Raw genomic sequence first — 23798 nt, forward strand, 5'->3', positions numbered from 1 at the left:
TATGATAATGCATAAGTTGGCCGTCCATTTCGGATCGGTGTGATAATCATAACATTAGCCTGCGTCCAGGCCTCCCGCGTCCGAGGTATCATCTCATGCCGCCCACTTGTGGTGTCTGCCCATGCCATTTGGCCATGGTGTATCGTATAGCTGCCCGCCTTAGCGGTGACTGCCCGGCCAACTAGGCGCGATGTTATATCATCATCATACTTTCTCATCATAATATGCTTATCGTAACATACTTATCATAATATATGCATAAGGCTTATGAACAACTTTACTTTATCGGGGTGACGTAAGGTCGTGATCCCCCGATTTCATTATGGAGAAATTATCGACATCCAGCCTCACCTTGAAGGAACTAACATATAAGGTGAGTGTGAGTAATAAATAACATCATGCCATTTTAGGATCATCATATCATGCCTCCTATTTTATATTACCATTCATAGATATAAGCTTTTAGCTTTTCGGAATATGGGGACTCATGAAGACGAGGAAAATTATGCTATGAGATTCATGCCATTAGAAAGAAGGGACTAGCCTTACATACCTTTGACGTTTAGCTAAGCTATCGTTCGCTTGTTCTCCTTCAATATCGCGTTTCTACCTTCAAAAGAGAGTTCGCATTTACGTTAGTTAATCGACTATAAGAACGTGCTACTATTTCTAGGGAAAATTGGGCGGCACTTCCTTTGGTTATACTACTTTTCGCACATTCTATATCAACTACTAAACATTCATAACAACACTCACAATGTCGTATCAACAATCGTCATTTATCTACATCTACCACATCCCACCATTTTTCTCCAATTTCTCCACATTTATGGGTTTTAGCTCATCATCGCATTTTCTTATATATCACGCCCATTTCATGGTCTACACATTATTTATAACATCTTTATACTCACAACACATCAACATTCATAATTCAATCCAACTATCATTCAATTATGGCACTATTCACATTTTATGACCCATTTACTACACTCTTCCATAATCCAAGTGTTTCAACGTTTTAATGCTTCAATCATCATGAGAAGGTCATCAAACTTACCTTAGATGTTGTAGGAAATAGCCTTGAGTAGCAATACTCTTCTATACCAAAAACCCTATTTCACTTCCTTTGCAATTTCTTGGTGTAGATGAACTTTGATGTGATTGTTACACTTGATTTCATGGATTTGATGTTATTGACCTTGATTTTCCTTTGTTCCTCTTGTATTTTTGTGAATGAAGTGTTTAGAGTGTTCTAGAGACTTCTTGACTCGTGTAGATGAGAAGTGAATAAATGAGCTTAGGGTCCCTTTTAATAACTTAAAACCTGATTTTTAATGAACAGTAGTCGGGTACACAGTGGTTGTATACCCAGTTTACGGGCCGTATTCTGGTTTACGGTCCGTCCTTCACGACCGTATTTAAACATATCAGAAACAGAAAGGTATATTGGAGTTATGGTGGTTTACGGTTGCAGTTTACGGGCCGTATTTCAATTTACGGTCCGTATTCTGAGTCGTATTTTAACCATTTAGACATTTGGCAGAAAGTTGAAATTTTGTGAGTTGGAATACGACCTGGTGGTTTACGGGCCGTATACCACTTTACGGTCCGTATTTCACTTTACGACCAACTGGCCAAAGTGCAAATCTGTAACTTTCAAGTCTTCAAAACCTATAATTAGCCATTGTGGAGCATCACCTATCTCTTGTTCCAATTGCCTTTGGAATCTTACTTAAGGTCGTCAAACGTCGTTCCCTTTGCATTAAAACATCGTATACTCGTATTCTTCATTAGTCTATTCGTTGTACGTTCACGGGGAAATCTCCGAGGTGTAACAATGCATTTGCCGATAGACAGGATCGTGAGAGTCACGACCCGACAAGGGGCCATGACGGGTACCCGGGGCTAACCACCGAGCACCACTCATTCTATTACTTACCATACTCATTAAATGTACATTCATTAATATAATACTCAAATGATAGGAAAATCATTTTTCGTTTGGAAACATAATTACTTTTATATACATAAGCCCTTCGGCTATCAAAATAATAATATAGATACAATAGTAACATCGTGAGATCATATTACCCACACATGCGTATCTATGAGCCTCTACTAGAGTACTAGACATATGGATGGGACAGGGCCCCGTCGTGCCCAAAAACGTATATGTACACAAAATAATAAACCAAATAGCACCTCCGGAATAATGGAGTACTCCTGTAAATCTGCTGATAACTTCTACGAGTCTGGATCACCTCCCTGTCTACCTGTGGGCATGAACACAGCGTCCAAAGAAAACGAACGTCAGTATGAACATTGTACTGAGTATGTAAGGCATGAATAAAATGAACATAATAGAGAAATCATAAGTCATAAGATGAAGATATAACCTGCATGACCTTTAAGGGTGGATACATTTCATACATATATCATATATATAAGCATAGTACATGTATCATCATAGCGCATACATCATTGTATCATATAAATCATCATTGTTAACCCGCGTCTGGGTAACCATCATATGCCGCCCACTAGTGGTGATCATGTCCGGCCTTCTAGGCGCGGTGGAACCAGAAACAGCCCGCCTTAGCGGTGACATGTCCGACCAACTAGGTACGGTGGAATCATAGGCAGCCTGCCTTCGCGGTGACATGTCCGGCCAACTAGGCACAGTGGAATCATAAGCAGCCCGCCTTCACGGTGACATGTCCGGCCAACTAGGCACGGTGGAATCGTATCGTCATATAGTCAACATAACTCATCATTTATATACATCTCATGGGCATATCATAATCTTATCATAACTTAACATTATCATACATTCATCATCAATCCTACATTAGAACTTGAAGGCAACTATGGCTATGTCGGGGTGACATAAGGTCGTGAACCCCCGATTACATTATGGAGTAATCATCATCATCATATCTCACCTTGAGGGACTAACATTTTAAGGTGAGTGTACACAAGGAAAAGTATCAATGGAGCCATACTTAGAATCATTAGCTTCATGGACATTTTATATTACTCTAGGATTCTTTATACTTAACATCATCATCATCATTATCTTGCTCGTCATCATATCTCTTTTCTTTATCATACATATATAGCTCATTACAGTCATGGACTCATAGTTCCTTTATTTAGGAAGATTATGGAAAATTAGGAAGATTCATATCATAGGAGTCATGCCTTAGAAAGAAGGGACTAGCCTTACATACCTCTTTACTTTGCTACTCTATCGCTTGATCATTCTCCTGCAACGCTCACATCTCTACCTTCAAAGGAATTTGCTTCAACATTAGCTACTTGATTATATAAACGTGCTTACTAATGCTAGAGAAAATTTGGGCAGCATTTCCTTTGTTTATACAACTTTCCTCATTTTACATATGAACTCCCGACATCAATCACAACATTGACAATATTATACACAAAAATCATCATTCATCTACATTATTCGCATTTCACAATTTCACTTCAATTTCTCCATAATTGTGGTTATAGTTCACTATCACGTCTTCTCACATATAATAGTTACCCCATGTTCTAAATGTCATTTATAGCGTACTTATAATCACCACATATCAATATTCATGATTCACTCCAAACTACTACTCAAAATGGCACTATTCTCTTATTCATGACCCATTTTATATATCCTTTTACAATCCAAGTGTTTCAACTTTTCAATGCCCTAAATAGCATGAAAATACCATGAAACTTACCTTAGATGGTGTAGGAATAAGCCTTGAGTTGAAATACTTCTCTTGCACCAAATCCCTAGTTCACTTCCATTGATATTCCTTGGCTTGGATGAACTTTAATGTGCTTCTTACACTTGATTTACTTAGATTGATGTAGTTGATCACTAATATTTCTTGAATTCTTGGGGGAGAAGTGTTCTAGAGAGTTCTAGAGAGAAGGGGTGTGAAGGGGAAAATGAAATGAAATGAAACTCGGTCCCTTATTAATAACATAAATCTGTCCCGACCAGTTTCTACGGACCAACATACTATCCGTATAAATTATACTGACCATATGTCTGGCCATAGATTTGGTCCAGAGAGAGGTGCTAATCTGGGCTGTACGGTTGAACATACGGCCCGTATGTTTTTTACGGCCAGTATGTTTGGCTGTATAATGCCCAATTTTCTGAAGCTCGTTCTCGTCGACTCGTTTGATCATCAATCCTTATGAAACCTTCTTAACACTTGTTTAACACCTCATTAACAATCTAAGGGACGTTGTAGCTCTTCTCCAAAACATCATTAAGTCATCCTTAATTCGTTACTCGTAAATCCTTTCCGATGCATAACGTATACCTTTCCTTTCTTGGCAAACTTTCTTCTATTACCTCGAATGCCTTAAAAATCTCAATTAGGATCATCCAATGCTATTTCTTACTTATTGAAACATCTTATACTTCGTTCCCCTCGTTATTCTATCCACTGTGCATCAACAAAAAAAAATTTCGAGGTGTAACAGTGAGTCATCTCCTGATGTTGTCACAGGTATATTATCAGTTTCCTCCTCTGATATATATGCACTGATATATCCAGGTTCCACCTTCTCATATGTTACTCCATTTATTGCTGGCAAGTTTGCAATAGCGCCTGAGTTGATTCAACCTTTTAAGATGTCTACGCCAGTTGGTGATCCAGTCATAGCTAAGCAAGTATATCGAGGTTGTGTAGTGATAGTTTGTAATTGCCATACCCTAGTGATGTTATTATGGGTATGGATTGGTTGGCCTCCTGTTATACTAATGTTGATTGCAGAACGAAGATAGTTCGATTTTAGTCTCCAAGCGAGCCAGTCCTAGAGTGGAAGGGTAATGCTGCTTCACCGAGGGGTAGGTTTATTTCCTACCTTATGGCAAGAAAGATGATCAGAAAAGGATACATCTATCACCTAGTTCGGGTTCAGGATCTACAAACAGAGTCACCGACCCTTCAGTCGGTCCTTGTGGTTCATGAGTTCCCAGAGGTGTTTCCAGATGAGCTTCCAGGCCTTCTGCCAAAGCGAGAGATTGATTTCACTATTAACTTATTGCCAGATACTCAGCCAATGTCTATTCCTCCTTATAGAATAGCACCTACCGAGTTGAAGGAACTAAAGGAGCAATTGAAGGATTTACTTCAGAAGGGCTTTATCAGACCTAGTACATCATCGCAGGGAGCGTCGGTGTTATTTGTAAGAAATAAGGATGTCTCCTTGAGAATGTGTATTTATTACAAGCAATTGAATAAAGTGACTGTGAAGAATAAGTATCTTCTTCCGAGGATCGATGACTTGTTTGATCAGCTAAAATGTGTAAAATATTTCTCGAAGATAGATTTGAGATCGGGGTATTATCCGATTAGGGTGAAGGAGGAAGATATTCCGAAAATGACATTTAGAACTGGATATGGGCACTATAAGTTTCGTGTTATGTCATTCGAGCTAACTAATGCTCCAGTTGTGTTTATGGACTTGATGAATCGCGTATTCAGGCCCTTCCTAGATTTGTTCGTGATTTTGTTGATAGATGATATTTTTATTTATTCACCATCGGAGGCTGAATATGCAGATATACTACGAGCAGTGCTTAGAGTTTTTCGAGATAGAGAGTTGTATGCAAAGTTTTCCAAGTGTGGGTTCTTGTTGAACTCTGTGGCTTTTCTTGGTCACATTATATCAGATGAAGGCATTAGGGTGGATACTCAAAAGATTAAAGCTGTGAAGAATTGGCCAAGGCCCATGACACCAATGGAGATACGTAGTTTCTTGGGTTTGGCTGGTTATTATAGAAGGTTCGTGGAAGGATTTTCTTCACTTTCAGCCCTGTTGACCAAGCTGACTCAGAAATAAGCTAAGTTTCAGTGGACAGATGCTTGTGAGTAGAGCTTGCAGGTATTGAGGGACAAGTTGACTTCAGCACCCATCTTGACTCTTCCAGAGGGAACAAATGGCTATGTGATATATTGTGATGCTTCATGTATTGGATTGGGCTGTGTATTAATGCAATACGGTAAGGTTATCTCTTATGCCTCCAGATAGCTAAAGAAGCACGGGAAGAACTATCCAACCTATGATTTTGAATTAGCTGCGGCTTTGAAAATATGGAGGCACTATTTACATTACGTCCATGTTGATATCTATACTGACCATTAGAGCCTCCAATACATCTTTAAGCAGAAGGATATGAACATATGTCAAAGGTGATGGCTAGAGTTTTTGAAAGATTATGATATTGATATCCTGTATTATTCGGGGAAAGCTAATATAGTAGCTGATTCTCTTAGTCATAAATCCATGGGTAGCCGGTCATATTTGCAGCGAGAGAAAAGAGAACTGGCCCATGAAGTATGTCAGCTAGCCAGTTTGGGAGTTCGACTGATAGATTCAAGTGATACAAGAGTTACTGTTCAAGACACAGTGGTGTCAACTTTGGTAGTGGAGATAAAGGAACGACAGTATGAGGATCCTGTTTGAGTTCATTATCGAGATACAACTCCATAGAAATAAAAGACACCCTTTGTTCTTTTAGGGGATGGAGTACTCAGGTACCGAGGTAGATTATGCGTTCCTAATATTTCAGGGTTTCGTCAGCAGGTTATAGGGGAAGCCTACTATTCTCGCTATTCTATCCATCTGGGCACGACGAAAATGTACCATGATATCAAGATAATTTATTGGTAGGATGATACGAAAAGAGATATAACAGACTTTTTCGCTCAATGTCTGAATTATCAGTAAGTCAAAATAGAGCATCAGAAGCCTAGAGGTTTATTGCAGGCTATGAAGATTTCGGCATGAAAGTGGGAGGTAAATAATATGGATTTCATTACAGGTTTCCCCCGTACTCAGCGGAAGTATGATTCAATATAGGTAATAGTTGATAGGCTCATGAAGTTGGCTCACTTCCTACTTGTCAAAACAACTTATTCAGCGGAGGATTATGCGAAGCTTTATCTTAGAGAGATTGTTCGACTTCATGGCATTCCTACAGCCATTATTTTAGATAGAGGGGCGCAGTTTCTAGCTAAATTCTGGAGATCTTTTCAGAATGGATTGGGGACTCATGTGAGTATTAATACTGCATTTCATCCGCAGGCGGATGGACAAGCAGAGCGTACTATACAAACACTTGAGGATATGCTGAGAGCTTGCGTACTTGAATTTGAAGGTATCTGGGATGATCATTTACCTCTTATTGAGTTTGCATATAATAACAGTTACCATTCCAGTATCCAAATGGCTCCTTATGAGGTTTTATATGGATGGAGATGTAGATCCCCAATAGGATGGTTTGATGTTGGAAAAAATTAGTTAGTTGGCCCAGATTTGATATAGCAAATAGTTGATAAAGTGAAAGTAATTTAAGAAAGATTACTGGCAGTACGGAGTTGGCAGAAAACCTATGCAGATAATCGGCAACGCAAATTAGAGTTTGAAGCAGGCGATTGGGTTTTCCTGAAAGTTTCGCCTATAAAGGGAGTGATGAGATTTGACAAAAAGGGTAAGGTGAGCCATCGATACATTGGTAAATATAGAATTATTCATACAGTGGGTAAGGTAGCATACGAGTTAGAACTGACTTCTGAGTTGGAGTCTGTACATCCGGTATTTCATGTGTCCATTCGCCGTAAGTGTATAGGAGATCCTTCGAGAGTTGTACCGGTAAACGATATCCAGGTGACCGAGCAGTTACCATACGAGGAGATCCCTGTAGCTATATTGGATAGGCAAGTTTGTCAATTGCGGACTAAGGATGTGGTTTCCGTTAAAGTTCTTTGGAGAAATAACAACGCCGAGGAAATAACTTGGGACGCTGAAGAGGAAATGAAGGTTAAATACCCGTATTTATTTCCATCATCTCATGAGACTCAGTCTGAGGCATCATCTCCCCCAGGTATTGGTTTAAATTATAGTTATTGTGATTGGTCGTGTGAGGCCATGGTATTGTTTATTTTAACATGTGGCCCTGTGTGGCATTACTTGGGGTTGTTGTGTACAGGTTGGATTAGTATATTTATAGGGGAGACTCTGCCGAAATTTTTATTACTTATAACTTGTATGAACATTTGTGGACGAATGCTTCCAAGGGGGGAGAATGTTACACCCCGTAGTTTGTATGTTAAGACTTGTCAAAAATTAGTCATCACAGTCTTGGATGGGGATTACTTTGAGGCCAAAAGACACTAAGCATGCTCATGTATGTAGGTGAAGGCTTAAGTACATGCTTAATGATAATCAGATAGATTAGAGGTTAAAAAGATCTGATGGGAACAAGTTTAACTGAAGGGGAATTTGACGCCCAATTTGACGGACCGCAGAATGTTTGGCGGCCCGTCAATTGGTGAAGCTCCACCGTAATGCGATTACATATAGGTCTGGTTAGTTGGGATGTTTGACGTCCATTTGACAGACTGTAAAATAATTAACGACCCGTCAAATGTGGATCCTCTACCGTGAAAGGGTCACAGATTGGTCTGACTAGTTGGGTTGTTTTACGGTCCATTTAACGGACCGTAGAATGTTTGACGGTCCGTCAAAGTAAGTCGGCGGGATTTTATGTGGATCTATATATTTCATTTATCCTCATTTGGGTTCATTATTTCGATATATTAGACCCTAAAGTTCTCCAAAACCCTCTCCTAAAGTCTATGTGCTAATCTTTGCCAATTCCAAGAAGATGAAGAGATTAAAGTGCTAGAAAGCCTACTAGGGTTTGCCAAGATCAAGAATTCTTTTGGTGTTTAAGTTGGGGATTTCACCCTAATGGAATAATTTGATCCAAGGCTTGTACTTAAGTGATAAAAGGTTAATTTTCATTTCTGCCTGTATTATTGAGAATAATTGGTTGTAAACAAATTGATTGAGGAAAGGAAGAAGAAGAGGAGGTTCAAATGTGGGTTTGATGATATTTTGAATATTAAATTAACTTGAGTTGTAATTGTTGGAATTTGTTTAGTATAATATTGTTATGAATGGTGGTAGTGATGATGAGGAAGTGTGTTATATGAGTGTATATTGAGTTGTGTTGAAATTGTTGCTATGTGTTGATTGTGAATAGGAGTCTTGGGCATTAAATGAAGTGTCTCGATTATGGGATTGATGATAATGTTATTGTTGGTTGGGAGCAGTTTTATGTTATAGAGGAAGTCGATAAAATAGGGAAAATGCTGCCCAAATTTCGTTAATTCGTCAATTACGATAGTCAGAACTTAAGTGGTGTTTTCTAGACCTAACCTTAGTGTGATTCCTCTTGAATGTAGACTTTGCGAACTTGGAATTAGAACGTTAAGTGATTAAAAACACGTAAAGGTACGTTAAGGCTATCCTTCTTTCATTGTTTGCATGATCTTATGATATGAACCATCAAGCGATTAGAAGCACTAGGAGTACTTCAGTCATTGATGTTCATGTACCCCTTCTTTGATTGTTCCTTCTGTTCATGGGTCTTGAAGGTTCTGATGTTGATGATATTTGCTCAAAGATGTATATCGGGTATGTTTTCATCTTATTTAGGCATTGCATTCACTTATACATATGCAAATTGACCTATGACCAGAAGGCGTTATATACGTATATATTATGTGTACATGGGGTATGGGAAAAAGGGATTAGCATTATATAATCATTACCACCTGATTAGCTGGTGCGTCGTGATGATGATGATGATGATGATATATGGATCGGGCCATACGTTCCTCGGTACTATTATATGATATGCATATAGGTATGATGGGGCCCAATCCCGTCCTTTTCTACAACTTTATACTCCAGTAGAGGTTTGTAGACAGTTGTAGATAGTTGGTATGTGATGTAGTCTTGTCGGCTCCTATTCTGTTGTGTATAACATATGTAGTGGCCTAGTAGGCTTGTATTGTTCTTTCCAGCTTATATATAGGCAGATTGTACAGAGTTCATGATGTCATCCTTTCATTAGTCAGTATATGTTCAGTTTGAGTTACTTATAGGCCCTTGTTATTCAGTATTATCCATATACGAGTACAGGGTTGTTTGGTCACTTGAGATCAGGCAATCGTCACGGCTCATCAGTTTGGGTCGTGACATTCACTCCCTGTTAGGTTATCCTTTAAGCATGAAAATTCGCTAAGTGACTCAACCCTTCTTAAGCTTATCTCTTGGTATTTGTCAATTTGATCATTCATCAAGGACTCCGGGTTTTCTTTGGACAACAGACCTAGTTATTCTTTGAAATCATGCGCGCTTACTTTGATGTCATCCTCTGTGTCTGATCCTGAATGACCTTAGCCATGAGAGTAGTGTGATCAGCTTCATCAGAACCCCAGGCTGCTACCATAGACATTGTGCTTTCCTTGCTCTTGTTTGTCTCCTTTTTCTCCTTTCTGCCCTTGTTCTTTTCCACTCTACTTCCCATTGTGGACAATCCTAGATCATATGATTAGTCTTTTCGCACTCATATAGACTAAGGAATATATGAATTTTTGATGATTAACAAATGAGCAAAAAATGATTGACAAAAGATCACATTGATTGGTACCATGAAGAAGACAAACCATGTCTAGACACGTATGAAAATGCACATAAATGATTGAAAAGAGATAAAAATCTGGATGAAGGAAGCAGAAGTTCCAAACACAAGGGAAATGCCTGAATAAGCAAAGAAGCAGTGCACATTGAACAAGTCCGACGACCTGATCATAGAGACAGTTGCAAGTAATGCACATGAATCAGGTTCATAGACATGTTCTATCAGATACAGATAACTAGACAAGCACAGAGAAAGAAGTGACCCAGCCTATAAAGATGTTCAGCATGCAGCATAAATTATTCAATAAATAGAACAACTGAACAAGGCAGAAAAGGGAAGAGACATAGAACTAGATAGATGACTCAGTGAAGACGCAGTCCAATGAAGAAGTAGAACAAGCAAATTAAAGTAAGGAAATTTAGAAAGGCTATGCTCTCCACTTATTATGAGAATTTCAAAATGAAGTCCTGAGAGACTATAGTTGAGATGTTCACTAGACATACGTCCATTATGAATGAATTAACCTCACTTGGAAAGGTCATCTCCACAGAGGATTCGGTGGATAAAATTTTGCGAGCCCTTCTGAAATCTTTCAAGATGAAAGTTACACCCATCAAGGAAGCAAAAGATATAGAAGAGATATCGCTAGATGAATTAGTGGAAAATCTAAAGACCTATGAGGTGGACATAGGGAATGCTAGAATGGATGAACAAAGCTTAGAAAGGTCATTAAATCTCAAAGCCACAAATAAAGAAGATGAAGAGGACATGGCCCTGATTACGAGGAATTTTAGAAAATTCCTTAAAAAGCAAAATCAGTTGGGGAAAACCTCTGAAAAAGGAAGGAGTTTTGATAGAGGACAAGCTAGTGGATGCTTTAAGTGTGATAAAGCAAATCACATGATCAAGAATTTCCCACTGTGGGAAATAGAATGAAAGAAGAGAAAGCCAGAAAAAGAGAAAGAGGAAGCTAGCAAAAATAAGGAGACTACAAAGGCTATAGTAGCAGCCTGGGGATCTGATGATGACTCGGAGGATGAGGTTGATCACACTAGACTCATGGCTGATAATCATCCAAAGCCAGATAAGGAGGAAGACATCGAGATAAGCACAAGAAGAGATGAGTCACTTAGTGAGCTCAATAGTGTAAAGGATCAACTACTGAAGAGTGAGACAAGTAGAGTCAAAACGAAGAAGGAGAATCAATTGTTGAAAGAACTGGTTGCTTAACTTGGTTCATACCTATTGACTCTTCAATCTGAAGCTCTGAAGTTGACACTAAAACCAGGAGAGCATGATTCGAACAATGAGCAACTAAAGGTTGAGTCAAAATTGAAAAGAGTAAGAAAGGAGCTGCAGTTGGAGAAAGAAAAATCCAAAGATATTAGCTCAAAACTGATTAAAACAGAGCTTGATCTATGAAATGCTAATCGATGGACTAAAGCCTATCAACTACTCTTAAATCTTACTAGTTGTATGCACAATATTACTATAGGATTGGGATTTGATAGAACAGTGGAACATGAAGTGTCAGAAGAAGTTTTATGCACTCTATCTGGAAAGATGGACACTGCAGATTTGCATGTCCAGCGAACATGAATTTTAAGATAAAGGACCTAAAGATTTCAAATATTAACATTAAATTTGTCAAGAAGAAAGCTACAGGTGTTGGAAATAGGTTCATGTGGCATTGCTCGAATGGACAAAGAAGGAATTGATAAATCCCATGAGTGGAGGAAAAGGACTCAAGCTTGCATGGGTGCCCAAAACCAATCCCTTATTCCCTTGCATGAAAAAGGAGCAGAAGAACAAGCTAAAATATTATGTGAATAGTGCTTGCTCAAAATATGAAGAGAGGAAACATTGTTAATTCTACTTACTCTAAAGATATAAGGAAGGAAACACTACAGAAAGAAGGTTATCAAAAGAGGAAAGCAACCAGACAAGGGTAACGTGCATGAAATATGTCCAGAAAACTGTTCGTTATGTTAAAAGAAGATGGTCAAACAGGAATAGGTGTTGTACATTTCAGGAGATAAAGTGCTAAAACTCAGGAAGTACAATCAGAGGACCCTTTCATGGCAAAAGAAAACTATTTGAACAAGGGCATGCGTACTAAAATAAAGAAGGCCTACCACCAGGCTTATAAAAGGAATAATATGTTAGCACTGGGAACAATTAACACTTCACATGTATCCCTCAAAATTGGCTAGCGAGGTTATCACAGACTTAGGGGTACTTAAAGTAATTGAAATATTTTACTCAGTCTTGTATATTAAGGTGTACATCCTATACAAGGTACGTTTATGATCTTGAAAAGTCTAAACATGATGACTGTCACAAAAGCAAGCCTTAAATCAAAGATTGCAAATATGCTTCAGGTATGTTTTCTTTTCCCGGCAGTTAAGTATATACTTAGATCACGGAAACCTAGTCATGTCTTCCTCCTTAAGTATGTTTTGAAAAGAGAAGAGGGGAGTAATGATTACAAATCTTTAAGAAGCCATAACATTCAAATCTCACTCTTCCCAAAAAGACTGCTCGGTTACCCTCCTCTCGACATAAACCGATATAGCCACATTCTCACCTCACTAAATTCCTTTCTCTCACCTCCGACACACCAAAAAATGCCAAATTTTGTCTAAAGCTCTAATCAGTCCTTCATCCCCTCACACTTCCTTGATGCATCAAAATTAGAAGATAAACTTCACCTTACCCTCACAAATACACCTTTCTCTGATGTCCAAATAATTTTACTGACTGGAAAGACGAAAGGGGAATGAACATTAGGTAGAGCACATAAACATCGGGAATATGTGAAAAATACCAAAATAAAGGATGGAATGGAGAAAATCATCTAGATAAGCTCATCTAAAAGGAATCCATCTGAGCTGCGATACAGAATCTATGCAGATATAAGGCTTCATGAAGAAGTATGGAATGTTGAAATAGAAATAGAACCCCTCACCATCAAGAAAAGAATTACAGTCTGGATCTACCACTCATGGGCAAAACATGGGAAAAAGATGGTGGGTGTTCTTGGGGGGAAAACAGGAATGAGGAAGGAGATCTCAAAACTAAGAAGAAACTGGAGTCAATTAGATCATCCATCCAAAGTCAACCCAGTAGCTAGAACTCAAAAGGATTAGTCTTTTCCTAAAAATATCCTTGTACAAATTTTAGAAGTCCAGTTCCTATGATCTGTTGTACGTGGTTGTGTAACGACCCAATCTATCATATTACATATTTGACCATTTTACCCTTGTTGACCCAATTTCCGAGGTTATCGGGCGATTCTAGAGAGAATTGAAAGAATTAGAACCTTAAGTGAAAGGGTTTGACAATTAATTGACCTTCGTTTAAATAGATCTTTTTTAGAATTTGGTCAATTATGTGAGGTCCAGAGGATAGTTCATGACTTGGTGAGGTTACTGGTTTAGTTCCCGAGGCTTCTGAGTGTATTTTGGGTACCTGGTTGGAAACTTGGTTTTAGCTATTTGGGGGTTGACTGAGTCAACGTTACCTCCATTGAGAATTTTGAGGTCACGGATGGATTCGTAGCATGTTTACTTTCACTTGCATGTTTTTTTTTGGTATCCAGGAGGCCTCAGATGGGTGTCGGTGTTTTGGGTTGATACTTGGTGAAACCAATAAATTTCGGGTTCTGGTGTCTCACCCCATCGGTGGTTGTTCGCCCCTGTTGATTCACCCCCAGAGGGATTTGTTCTACAGGAGCAAAACCATGAGGTGTTTAATAAATTCCACCCCAATGGATTGGAATCCGCTGAGGCAGGATCGCGGGAGCGGAAATGTTCCTCCCTTGCATGAATTGGTGAACCAGAACCCCCATTTTATTCCTAATTTCGAATCATTAACTCCATTCACCAAAAACCTATGTCTAGAGAGCATTGGGGGTGATTTTAAGAGAGTTGGTTAAGTTCTTAAAGCTTAATCTTGTATTTACCTTTCCATTACTAGTATCCATGGCTTTAAATGGCTATTGAGGGTGGTGGGTTAGGGAACCTAGGTCATTAATCATTAAACCCTGTAATCTAATTGGTTATTATTGTTCTAAATACACATTCTGTCATCTAAAATTATGGATTAATAGATTCTAGGATTAAATCTCTCTTGGCTTCTAGAATCAATTCATGAATTTAGAGTTCTTACTAATTTGGGGGTTTTGCCGTAATTGATGAAATTGAAGGACCAATTGTGGTTATAACTCCATGAAATTAAGGATAATGACTAATGAGGCTATGGGTAGTGTAATTTCACCGTTAATTTCCAATTTTAGCCTCATGAGTCGATAAGGGTATTTTGGGTATTTTGAAGTAATTCTCCACCCTTTTTTCTTTCTGATTAGTTGGCTTGTTATGTTCATTTACTTACTTAGCATTGATAATGTTAGACTTTCATCATTCTGAAGAACTTCGAAAGGAGAAGGCTCAGGTGGAGTAGTACGTGACTCCTGTTCGGCACTTAAGGTAGGATACGACTTACTTTTAGTTAGACTTTGATTAGTGAAACGTATGTATGTGTAGAATTAATGGGAGAAAGCATGATTAGGTATTAGGACATGATGTTGGGATGGATATACTCTTAGGTTGGTATGACTTCTAATTATGTGGGCTTGTCGTTGTTATTTTATGTATTGTCACATGTGGTGTACTTGATATTGTTATTTGGGTGATGTGAGGTGATAGATTCACTGTGATGATTGAACTCTATGTTGTATCCATTTTCCATGGTTGTTGTGATTTATGCCAGTCTTGTTATGGCTTATGGTGCTTTGTGATCTCCATAGCATACTCATTAGCTTAGTTTCATTGCTATCTCATTCTTGCATTCATACATTCATGCACGATGGAAATGTTGCGTAAAACAGCATAATGAATGACCTATGGAAAATTTGATGGAAAAGGGCTTTGGAAACATATGATAGAAAGTGAAATATGAAAGTTATCTCAGGGCTTTTTGCGGAGTGGCTAGTTTTATAAAAGTCACATCTGGGCTTTGTACAGAGTGACTAGTACATGGACGACATCGGCCCTTCGGGTCATGAATGTTGAGAGTCGAGATTCCGTCCGAAGAATGTGTGTAAAGGTTGTCTCATTGGCTATGCATTGCATTGACATCCATCTCATTGCATTGCATATTTCATTATCTTATTTTACTTCTATTGACTGGATTGTACTTGTGTTGTAGCTATTCGGAGGAATTGTAACACCCCAAAAGTTTTTTTTAGCGAATACTTGAATTTTTTATTTATCATATCTTGATAGTAAGGGTATATTTTACTTCGCACTACCTGAATGTCAACTTGACGATATTTGAAACTTGTTTGAAGTGTTATGGTGTAGTTATATAAACTACTCCTACTATAACTATCTTAGTAAATTTATTAAATGGATTAGATATTTATAAAAGTGGGCAGCCCCTTTTTATTTTATTTTATTATTTTTCATCCTTATCTTACTAAGTAAGATATATACCCTTTTGGCTCTTATCCTCTCCACCACCCCTCCAATTTCATTTTCTCCAAGGAAACAAGACACCAAAACCTCTCTCCTCCCATAATATTCATCCTCTAAATCAATCATCAAGACATTCTTTGGTTGAGCCCCAAGAAACTCCACACGATTGAGGTAAGTTACAAACCCGTTTTTGGACTGGACTGTTGTTAGTGTTTTCAGCATAATTCCTTGTATAAAGCTAAGTTTTAAGTGATTCAAGATGTTATAGAAAGCTATTTCATAGCCCTACAACTTTGTTCAGGCTCCAAAATCCATTTTCACTTGTATTTACTCGGAAAGGGGTGATGAAGTACAGGGCAGGTGCTGCCCAGATTTCTGTTTTGCAAACCCTACATGTACTGTTGTTAGTATTTTAAGTAATCTTTTTGTACAAAACTGCTATAGGAGCGATTCAAATTTCTATGGAACCCCAAGACATATATCCAAAACATTCACTAAGGCCACAAAGTCTATTTTTGCTGTTCACCCCTTTGAAACTGAGCGACAGTACAAGACAGAAGTACTGTCCAGAATTCCTGTTTTGATAGTTTAGGCTGATTTTCACTGATTTCATGTTTAGTTTTGACGTGCTGAAACTATTGAACTTAAGTATATATTTGATTGTGTATTTAAGGTATATATGCTCTTGTACAAGCTAAGAGGAATTGTTTGACGAAGTGGACTTTGGTTGGTTTATGGCGTAGACGATTTGAACTCCTCGAGTTGTGGTAGGACTTGTTGTGTGGTAAAACGCCAAGGTTTGTGTATAAACTTGAACTTGGAATATCTTTATTTTCTAAAATTTTTGAAGTATCTCGATGGGTTGTTTCCTTACTCTTCATTTTATATCATTGTATGGTTATTATCTCAAGTATTGCAAAACTTTCGCTAAATCGCCCACTTGTACGAATTGCTTGATCATTTTGCATTCTTGTTGGGACTTTGTCCTTCTTGTTGCAGTGACTTTGTCATTGATATAGGCATGCCTCTCAATTCAAATCTTGCCCATCTTGACTTTGGATTTACATTTCGTCTTGATGATTGATTTTCGTCCATTTTCGAGTACCAGTGGAAAGCCACTTTCAACACAGCTCTTGATTCTCTTGACTATTTGGTGACGAACCTTCTTAATTTGGGGCTTCAGTCCATCTTGATATTGATTATGCTTGGTGTGATGGCATGACGTACATATTGGGTGAAATTGATTAATTGACAAACTCTCTTGAATTGAAGTATAAGCTTTCTTGATACTTGAACCTTCGAATATTGATTTCGACATTTGGAAAGTCTTCAAGGTTTTGATATTTGATACTTTGATATACTTGTTTACTTGATTTATTGTTATCTTATTGAGCTAGCTACGACAGATAAGGGAATTGGAGAATCTAATGGCTCCAAGCCCAAAGTTTATACACCACTAAGCCTTATGCTTAGTGATAGTTGTTTCCTATCGTATGTAATGTACGGGACGAGATTTGAAGATGGCCATTTGGAGTAGACTTTTTGGGAGCCTTAGTGAAGATCACATTTGCATATGCATCTAGGTCTTGTAAAATTTTGGGACTTGTATATGATCCATATGTAACACTTATGTATGAAATTTTGTAGGCTTGTTGGACAAAAGACCATATGCTTGCAACTTGAACTTGGTGACTTGTTTTGCTATTTTAGGGTGTGCTTCCAACCCAATTCATGACATGTACTGGGTTGACATTTTTCCTTGTAGTTATGTACAAAGGAAGATACTTGTTTCTATGATAATCGCTAGTTTGAGTTTCGTGTATCTTATGGAGCCGCAGTGGTGTTGATTTGAAAATATAAATTTCAAAAGGAAGTTTCTTAATTGTGTTGACTATTTGAGAAGGGCATTACCATTTTAAATTGATACTCTGATATTGGATTTCATCTAAGCAAATTTTTCTGAGGGTACAATGGAAAAAAATGTCGCACTTTCAACCCTTTTTCGCATGGGCCTATTTCCGCTATTAAATATTTTTGTGAATATCTTTTGGCATAAATTTTTTCTAAACGTTGTAAGTGTGAAATTAGCTTTTATTTCGTAAGTGGTATCCTCCCAAAGGGGATGCTACAAGTTTTGGTATCAGAGCCTAGGTTTGTGATTCTAGGACTTTTGTTGTGACTTGTTGGTATACTTCTTCCATTTTTTTACATGTTTTGTGGAGTGTATTGGGCATATGCATCATGTATAGGTCCCTAATGTAATGTGATCTTCCCTTATGTAGGAATTATGTTATGGCCTTTTCTTCCTCTAATAGACATATGGAGGCCGCTCGTGAGGGTTTAAATAACTCTAATGGCCAACCTCACTTACAAGAAAGGGTTAGAGAACATTTTTCTGATTCTAATCTTTCTCGTAATAGTGGATCTGACGTGGGAAATAATCAGGGTACAAGAGTTGGGCCACACCCTCAAATAACTCATAGTACTCCTGTTGTTGATCATCCTTTTCAACAAATGGCTGATTTCTTTCGTCACATGGCTAGAAGAATGCCCGAACCTAATGAAATGAACTTTGAGAAAATGAGAAAACTGGGTGGAGTTGAGTTTGAAGGCATTGTTGATCCTACGGATGCCGAGCAGTGGTTGGAGCGGATGGAAAGAGTATTTGAGCAATTAGAGTGTTCAGACGGTGCCAAATTTAAGTATGCTGTCTCATTGTTACAAAAAGATGCTTATGACTGGTGGTAAGTGTACTGGATGCTAAGGCAAAACCTCCTCTTCTTACTTGGAATGATTTTGTGAAAGAATTTCATATGAAGTATGTCCCACTTGCTTATCATGATGCAATGAAAAAGGAGTTCTGGAAACGAGAGCAAGGGAGTATGTCTATTGCTGAATATCAACAAAAGTTTCTCAGGCTTTCTCGTTATGCTGGTGGTATTATTAATAACGAAAAAGATAAGTGCAGGCGATTCGAAAAAGGTTTGAATAATTCTATCAGAAAATCTGTGGCGGTCCTACAACATGAAAACTTTTGTAAATTAGTTTCAGCTGCTCTTACTTGGGAAAGGATCGACAAGGAACAAGCTAGTAGAAATGAAAACAAGTTCAGAAAGGCTGATGCAGATTCAGGAGGTCCATCTAAAAGGGGAAGGTTGGATAATTCCAATGCTATTACTGTTCAAAAGTTAGCCCAGCATAAGAAAAACAAATCGAATTTCTCTACTGCTCCACTCCAAGCTATGGCCAAGGCAAGACTCGTATACCCACTTGTGCACAATGTGGAAAGAATCACACTGGTACTTGTAGGAGAGCTCCTGGTGCTTGTTTTAATTGTAGGATCTTCGATCATAAAGTGAAGGATTGTCTTAATCCTAACCCTACTTCTTCTCCGCATACGGAAGGCTCAGTTCAGAAACCTATTACCATTCCTTCTCAAGGGAATAAAGGTGCAAGGTCTAGAAACATGCAAGCAAAAAGTGCAAGTGGAGCCAATCAAGCTAGTGGGTCAAGAGCTACAGCACGAGCTTAATCTATAAGACAGAGGGATGACCACGATGGAGCAGCCGTTGTTGTTGGTAAATTTCACTTATTTGGCTTAGGTGTTGTTACATTATTTGATCCTGGTTCTACACATTCTTATGTTTTCTTATTATTGGTTTTTCCTAAAAATGTGAAATCTGTGAAACTTGATTGTGGTGTGCTTGTCCAAAGTCCTTTGGGTCAACAGGTTATTTGTAATAAAATCTATCAAGGTTGTCCCTTGATGATTCAAAATCTAGTCCTCCCTGCTGATTTGGTTGAAATGCTTTTCCAAGACTATGATGTCATCATCGGTATGGATTGGCTTCATAGATACCATGCGGTAGTTGATTGTAGGTCGAAGCATGTGACCTTTAGAGCGCCTTCATTTTCATGCATCATTGTTCAAGGTTAAAGATCATTGACATCTAATATTATCTCCGCGGTTGTGGCAAGAAAAATGTTTAGTAAGGGTTGTTAAGCTTATCTTGCTCATATATTTGATACACGCCTGGAAAGTCTAAGCCTTAAGGATATACCAGTGGTATGTGAATTTCCTGATGTTTTCCCTGAAAATATTCCTGGATTGCCCCCGGAAAGGGAAGTTAAACTTCCTATAGAGGTTATTCCTGCAACTACTCCTATTTCTATAACTCCTTATCGAATGGCTCCAACAGAATTGAAGGAGTTGAAAATTCAATTGCAAGAACTTCTTGAGAAAGGTTTTATTCTCCCAAGTGTTTCTCCCTGGGGAGCTCCTATTTTATTTGTGAAAAGGAAAGATGGAACTCTTAGGCTTTGAATTGATTACCGGCAACTGAACAAGGTAACAATTAAGAATAGATATCTGCTACCTAGGATTAATGATTTATTTGACCAGCTAAAGGGTGCTAGGTTGTTCTCAAAAATTGACTTGAGGTTTGGGTATTACCAACTGCAGGTAAGTGAACAAGATGTCCCTAAAACTGCCTTTAGGACTCGATATGGTCATTATGAATTCTTGGTGATGCCATTCGGGTTGACAAATGCTCCTGCGGCATTCATGGATGATGAATCGCCGTGTTTACGCCTTATCTTGATCAATTTGTGGTGGTCTTTATAGATGACATTTTAATATATTCCAAGAATAGTGAAGATCATGAAAAGCATCTCCGGATTTTTTTGTAAATTTTGGAAGAGAAGAGGCTTTATGCTAAGCTTTCCAAATGTGAATTTGGGCTTGGTGAAGTGGCTTTTCTGGGACATGTTGTGTCAGCTGAAGGTATGAAGGTGGATCCTAGTAAGATTCAAGCTATTTTTGAATGGAAACCACCTAAAAGTCCAACTGAAGTAAGAAGTTTCTTGGGCTTAGCGGGATACTATAGAAGGTTTGTCAAAGGCTTCTCCATTATAGCCTCTCCTTTGACTAAACTCTTGAGGAAGGATGTCAAGTTCGTATGGGATGACAAATGCCAAGAGTGCTTTGAAAAGCTTAAATTCTTATTGACACAAGCTCCTATACTTACTCTACCAACTGAAGGGAAAGAGTATGTGATATATAGTGATACTTCTCATCATGGTTTGGGTTGTGTCCTGATGCAGGAAGGGAAAGTGGTTGCGTATGCCTCTCAAAAATTGAAACCACATGAATTAAACTATCCTATTCATGACCTTGAGCTCGCTGCCATAGTGTTTGCTTTGAAAATTTGGAGGCATTACTTATACGGCAAAAAGTGTCACACAGTTACCGATCACAAGAGTTTGAAGTACTTGGGTACACAGAAAGAGTTGAATTTGAGACAACGTAGATGCCTTGAACTCATTAAAGATTATGACTGCACGATTGATTATTATCCGGGTAAAGCCAATGTGGTGGCAGATGCTCTAAGTCGCAAAGCCTTTGCTAGTTTATCTCTAAGTCATTTTTCTTTGTTTCTTAAATTAAGAGCCATGAATGCTTGTCTTGCATTTAATTCTGATGGCTCTATTAGTGCTAGTTTGCAAGTCAAGTCAGTTCTACTTAAACAGGTGAAAGAAGCACAGAAGTTAGATGAGAAGCTTTTGAAATTGATCAAAGAAGTTCAAACTGGAGGAAAGCATGATTTTAAATTAAGGGAGGATGGTGTTCTATTTTATCGAAATAGGTTATGTGTTCGTAAAGATTACAACTTGAGGAAAGAAATTTTGAATGAAGCACATACTTCACCATATGCAATGCATCCTGGAGGTACAAAATGTACCAAACCATCAAAGAACGCTACTGGTGGAATGGTATGAAGAAGGACATTGCGAAATTTATTTCTAAATAGTTAGTTTGTCAACAAATAAAAGCAGAGCATCAAGTCCCAACTAGTTTGTTACAACCTTTATTGATACCTGAGTGGAAATGGGAAAGAATAACTATGGACTTTGTTTCTGGGCTTCCACGCACTCAAAGAAATCATGATGCAATTTGGGTTATAGTTGATAGGCTAACCAAGAGTGCTTATTTCTTGGCCATCAAAATGGACTACCCACTTGAACGTTTAGCACAATTGTATGTTAATGAGATTGTGAGGCTGTATGGAGTTCCTATTTCTATTGTATCGGACCGAGACCCAAGGTTTACATCCAGATTCTGGACTAGCTTGCAAGAAGATTTGGGCACTAGGTTGAACTTTAGTACTTCTTTCCATCCTCAGACAGACGGCCAGTCAGAGAGGGTGATTCAAATCTTGGAAGATATGCTTTGAGCTTGCATTATGGAATTTGAGGGTAGTTGGGATAGACACCTAGCCTTGATAGAGTTCGCTTACAATAATAGCTTCCAATAAATTATTGGCATGCCTCCCTACGAAGCCTTAGATGGGAGAAAGTGTAGAACTCCTCTTTGTTAGAGTGATGTTGGTGAAAGAAAATTGGTTGGCCCTGAGATTGTGCAACAAACTGAATATAAGGTAAAAATCATCAAGGATCGTCTAAAAATTTCCTCGGATAGACAAAAGTCTTATGCTGATCTTAAGGGGCGTGAAATTGAACATCAAGTGGGAGATAAAGGTATTTTTAAAGGTTTCTCCATGGAAGAATATTATGAGGTTTGTCCAAAAAGGAAAACTTAGTCCTTGATTTATTGGACCACATGAAGTACTTGAGAGAGTTGGTCCAGTTTCATATAAAGTAGCTCTTCCACCAGAGTTAGATAAGATCCATAATGTCTTCCATGTTTCTATGCTTAGAAGATATCGCTCAGATCCATCTCATGTTCTTCCTGCTAAAACCATTGAGGTCAGCCCTGACTTGACATATGAAGAGGAACCTATCCAAACCTTGGCGCATGAGACAAAAGAGCTTAGAAACAAGAAAATCCCATTAGTAAAAGTCCTTTGGAGAAATCATTCTGGCAAAGAGGCTACCTGAGAGCGAGAAAAGGATATGCGAATTCAATATCCCCATTTGTTTCGAGACTAGCATAAGGTAAATTTCGTAACAAAATTTCTTAAGGGGGAGAGAGTTGTAACACCCCAAAAGTTTTTTTTAGCGAATACTTGAATTTTCGATTTATCATATCTTGATAGTAAGGGTATATTTTACTTCGCACTTCCTGAATGTCAACTTGACGATATTTGAAACTTGTTTGAAGTGTTATGGTGTAGTTATACAAACTACTCCTATTATAACTATCTTAGTAAATTTATTAAATGGATTAGATATTTATAAAAGTGGGCAGCCCCTTTTTATTTTATTTTATTATTTTTCATACTTAGCAAGGTAAGGTAATTGCCTATGTTTCGAGGAAGCTGAGGAAACATGAAAAGAATTATCGAACCCACGATTTAGGGTTAGCAGTAGTGATTCATAAACTTTAAATCTGGAGACATTACTTATACGATGTCCATGTTGATATCTATACAGATCATAGGAGTCTCCAGTATATTTTAAGCAAGAGGATTTAAAATTGCGGCAAAGACGGTGGTTAGGGTTATTAAAGGATTATGATATTAATATTTTATACCATCCGGGGGAGGCAAATATAGTAGCCGATGCTCTTAATCTCAGATCTATGGGTAGCTTGTCATATTTACGAGCCGAGCATAGAGAGATAGCTCATGAGTTTCATCAGTTTACTAGCCTAGGAGTTAGATTATTAAACTCATGTGATGCGGGAGTTATAGTTTAGGATACAACGACGTTATCCTTAGTAGCTGAGGTTAAGGAACACCAGTATAAGAATCCTTCTTTGATTTGGAACAAGGAGACATCCCTACAGAAAAAGAAGTCACATTTTGAGATTTCCAGAGATGGAGTTTTGAGATATCGAGGCC

The 23798-nt window shown here is 38.2% G+C and overlaps 1 protein-coding gene across 1 annotated transcript; it reads left to right on the top strand.

The window, feature by feature from the left end:
• Nucleotides 1-21899: 21899 nt before the first annotated feature.
• Nucleotides 21900-22893, top strand: LOC132639374 (uncharacterized). Its single transcript, XM_060355825.1, has 3 exons — nt 21900-22199; nt 22374-22533; nt 22622-22893. Exons 1-3 carry the CDS (start codon nt 21900-21902, stop codon nt 22891-22893), a joined length of 732 nt encoding a protein of 243 aa, XP_060211808.1.
• The last annotated feature ends 905 nt before the right edge of the window (nt 22894-23798 follow it).

The sequence above is a fragment of the Lycium barbarum genome, chromosome 5, assembly GCF_019175385.1.
Source record: "Lycium barbarum isolate Lr01 chromosome 5, ASM1917538v2, whole genome shotgun sequence".
NCBI classification, from domain to species: domain Eukaryota; kingdom Viridiplantae; phylum Streptophyta; class Magnoliopsida; order Solanales; family Solanaceae; genus Lycium; species Lycium barbarum.

Bases quoted from the DNA above. Each gene is read 5' to 3' on its own strand.
- LOC132639374 (XM_060355825.1), top strand. From the start codon at position 21,900: ATGGACTTTGTTTCTGGGCTTCCACGCACTCAAAGAAATCATGATGCA. The intron at 22,200-22,373 runs GTGATTCAAATC...CCTCTTTGTTAG, and splicing joins CAGACGGCCAGTCAGAGAGG to AGTGATGTTGGTGAAAGAAA. The intron at 22,534-22,621 runs GTATTTTTAAAG...GACCACATGAAG, and splicing joins ACATCAAGTGGGAGATAAAG to TACTTGAGAGAGTTGGTCCA.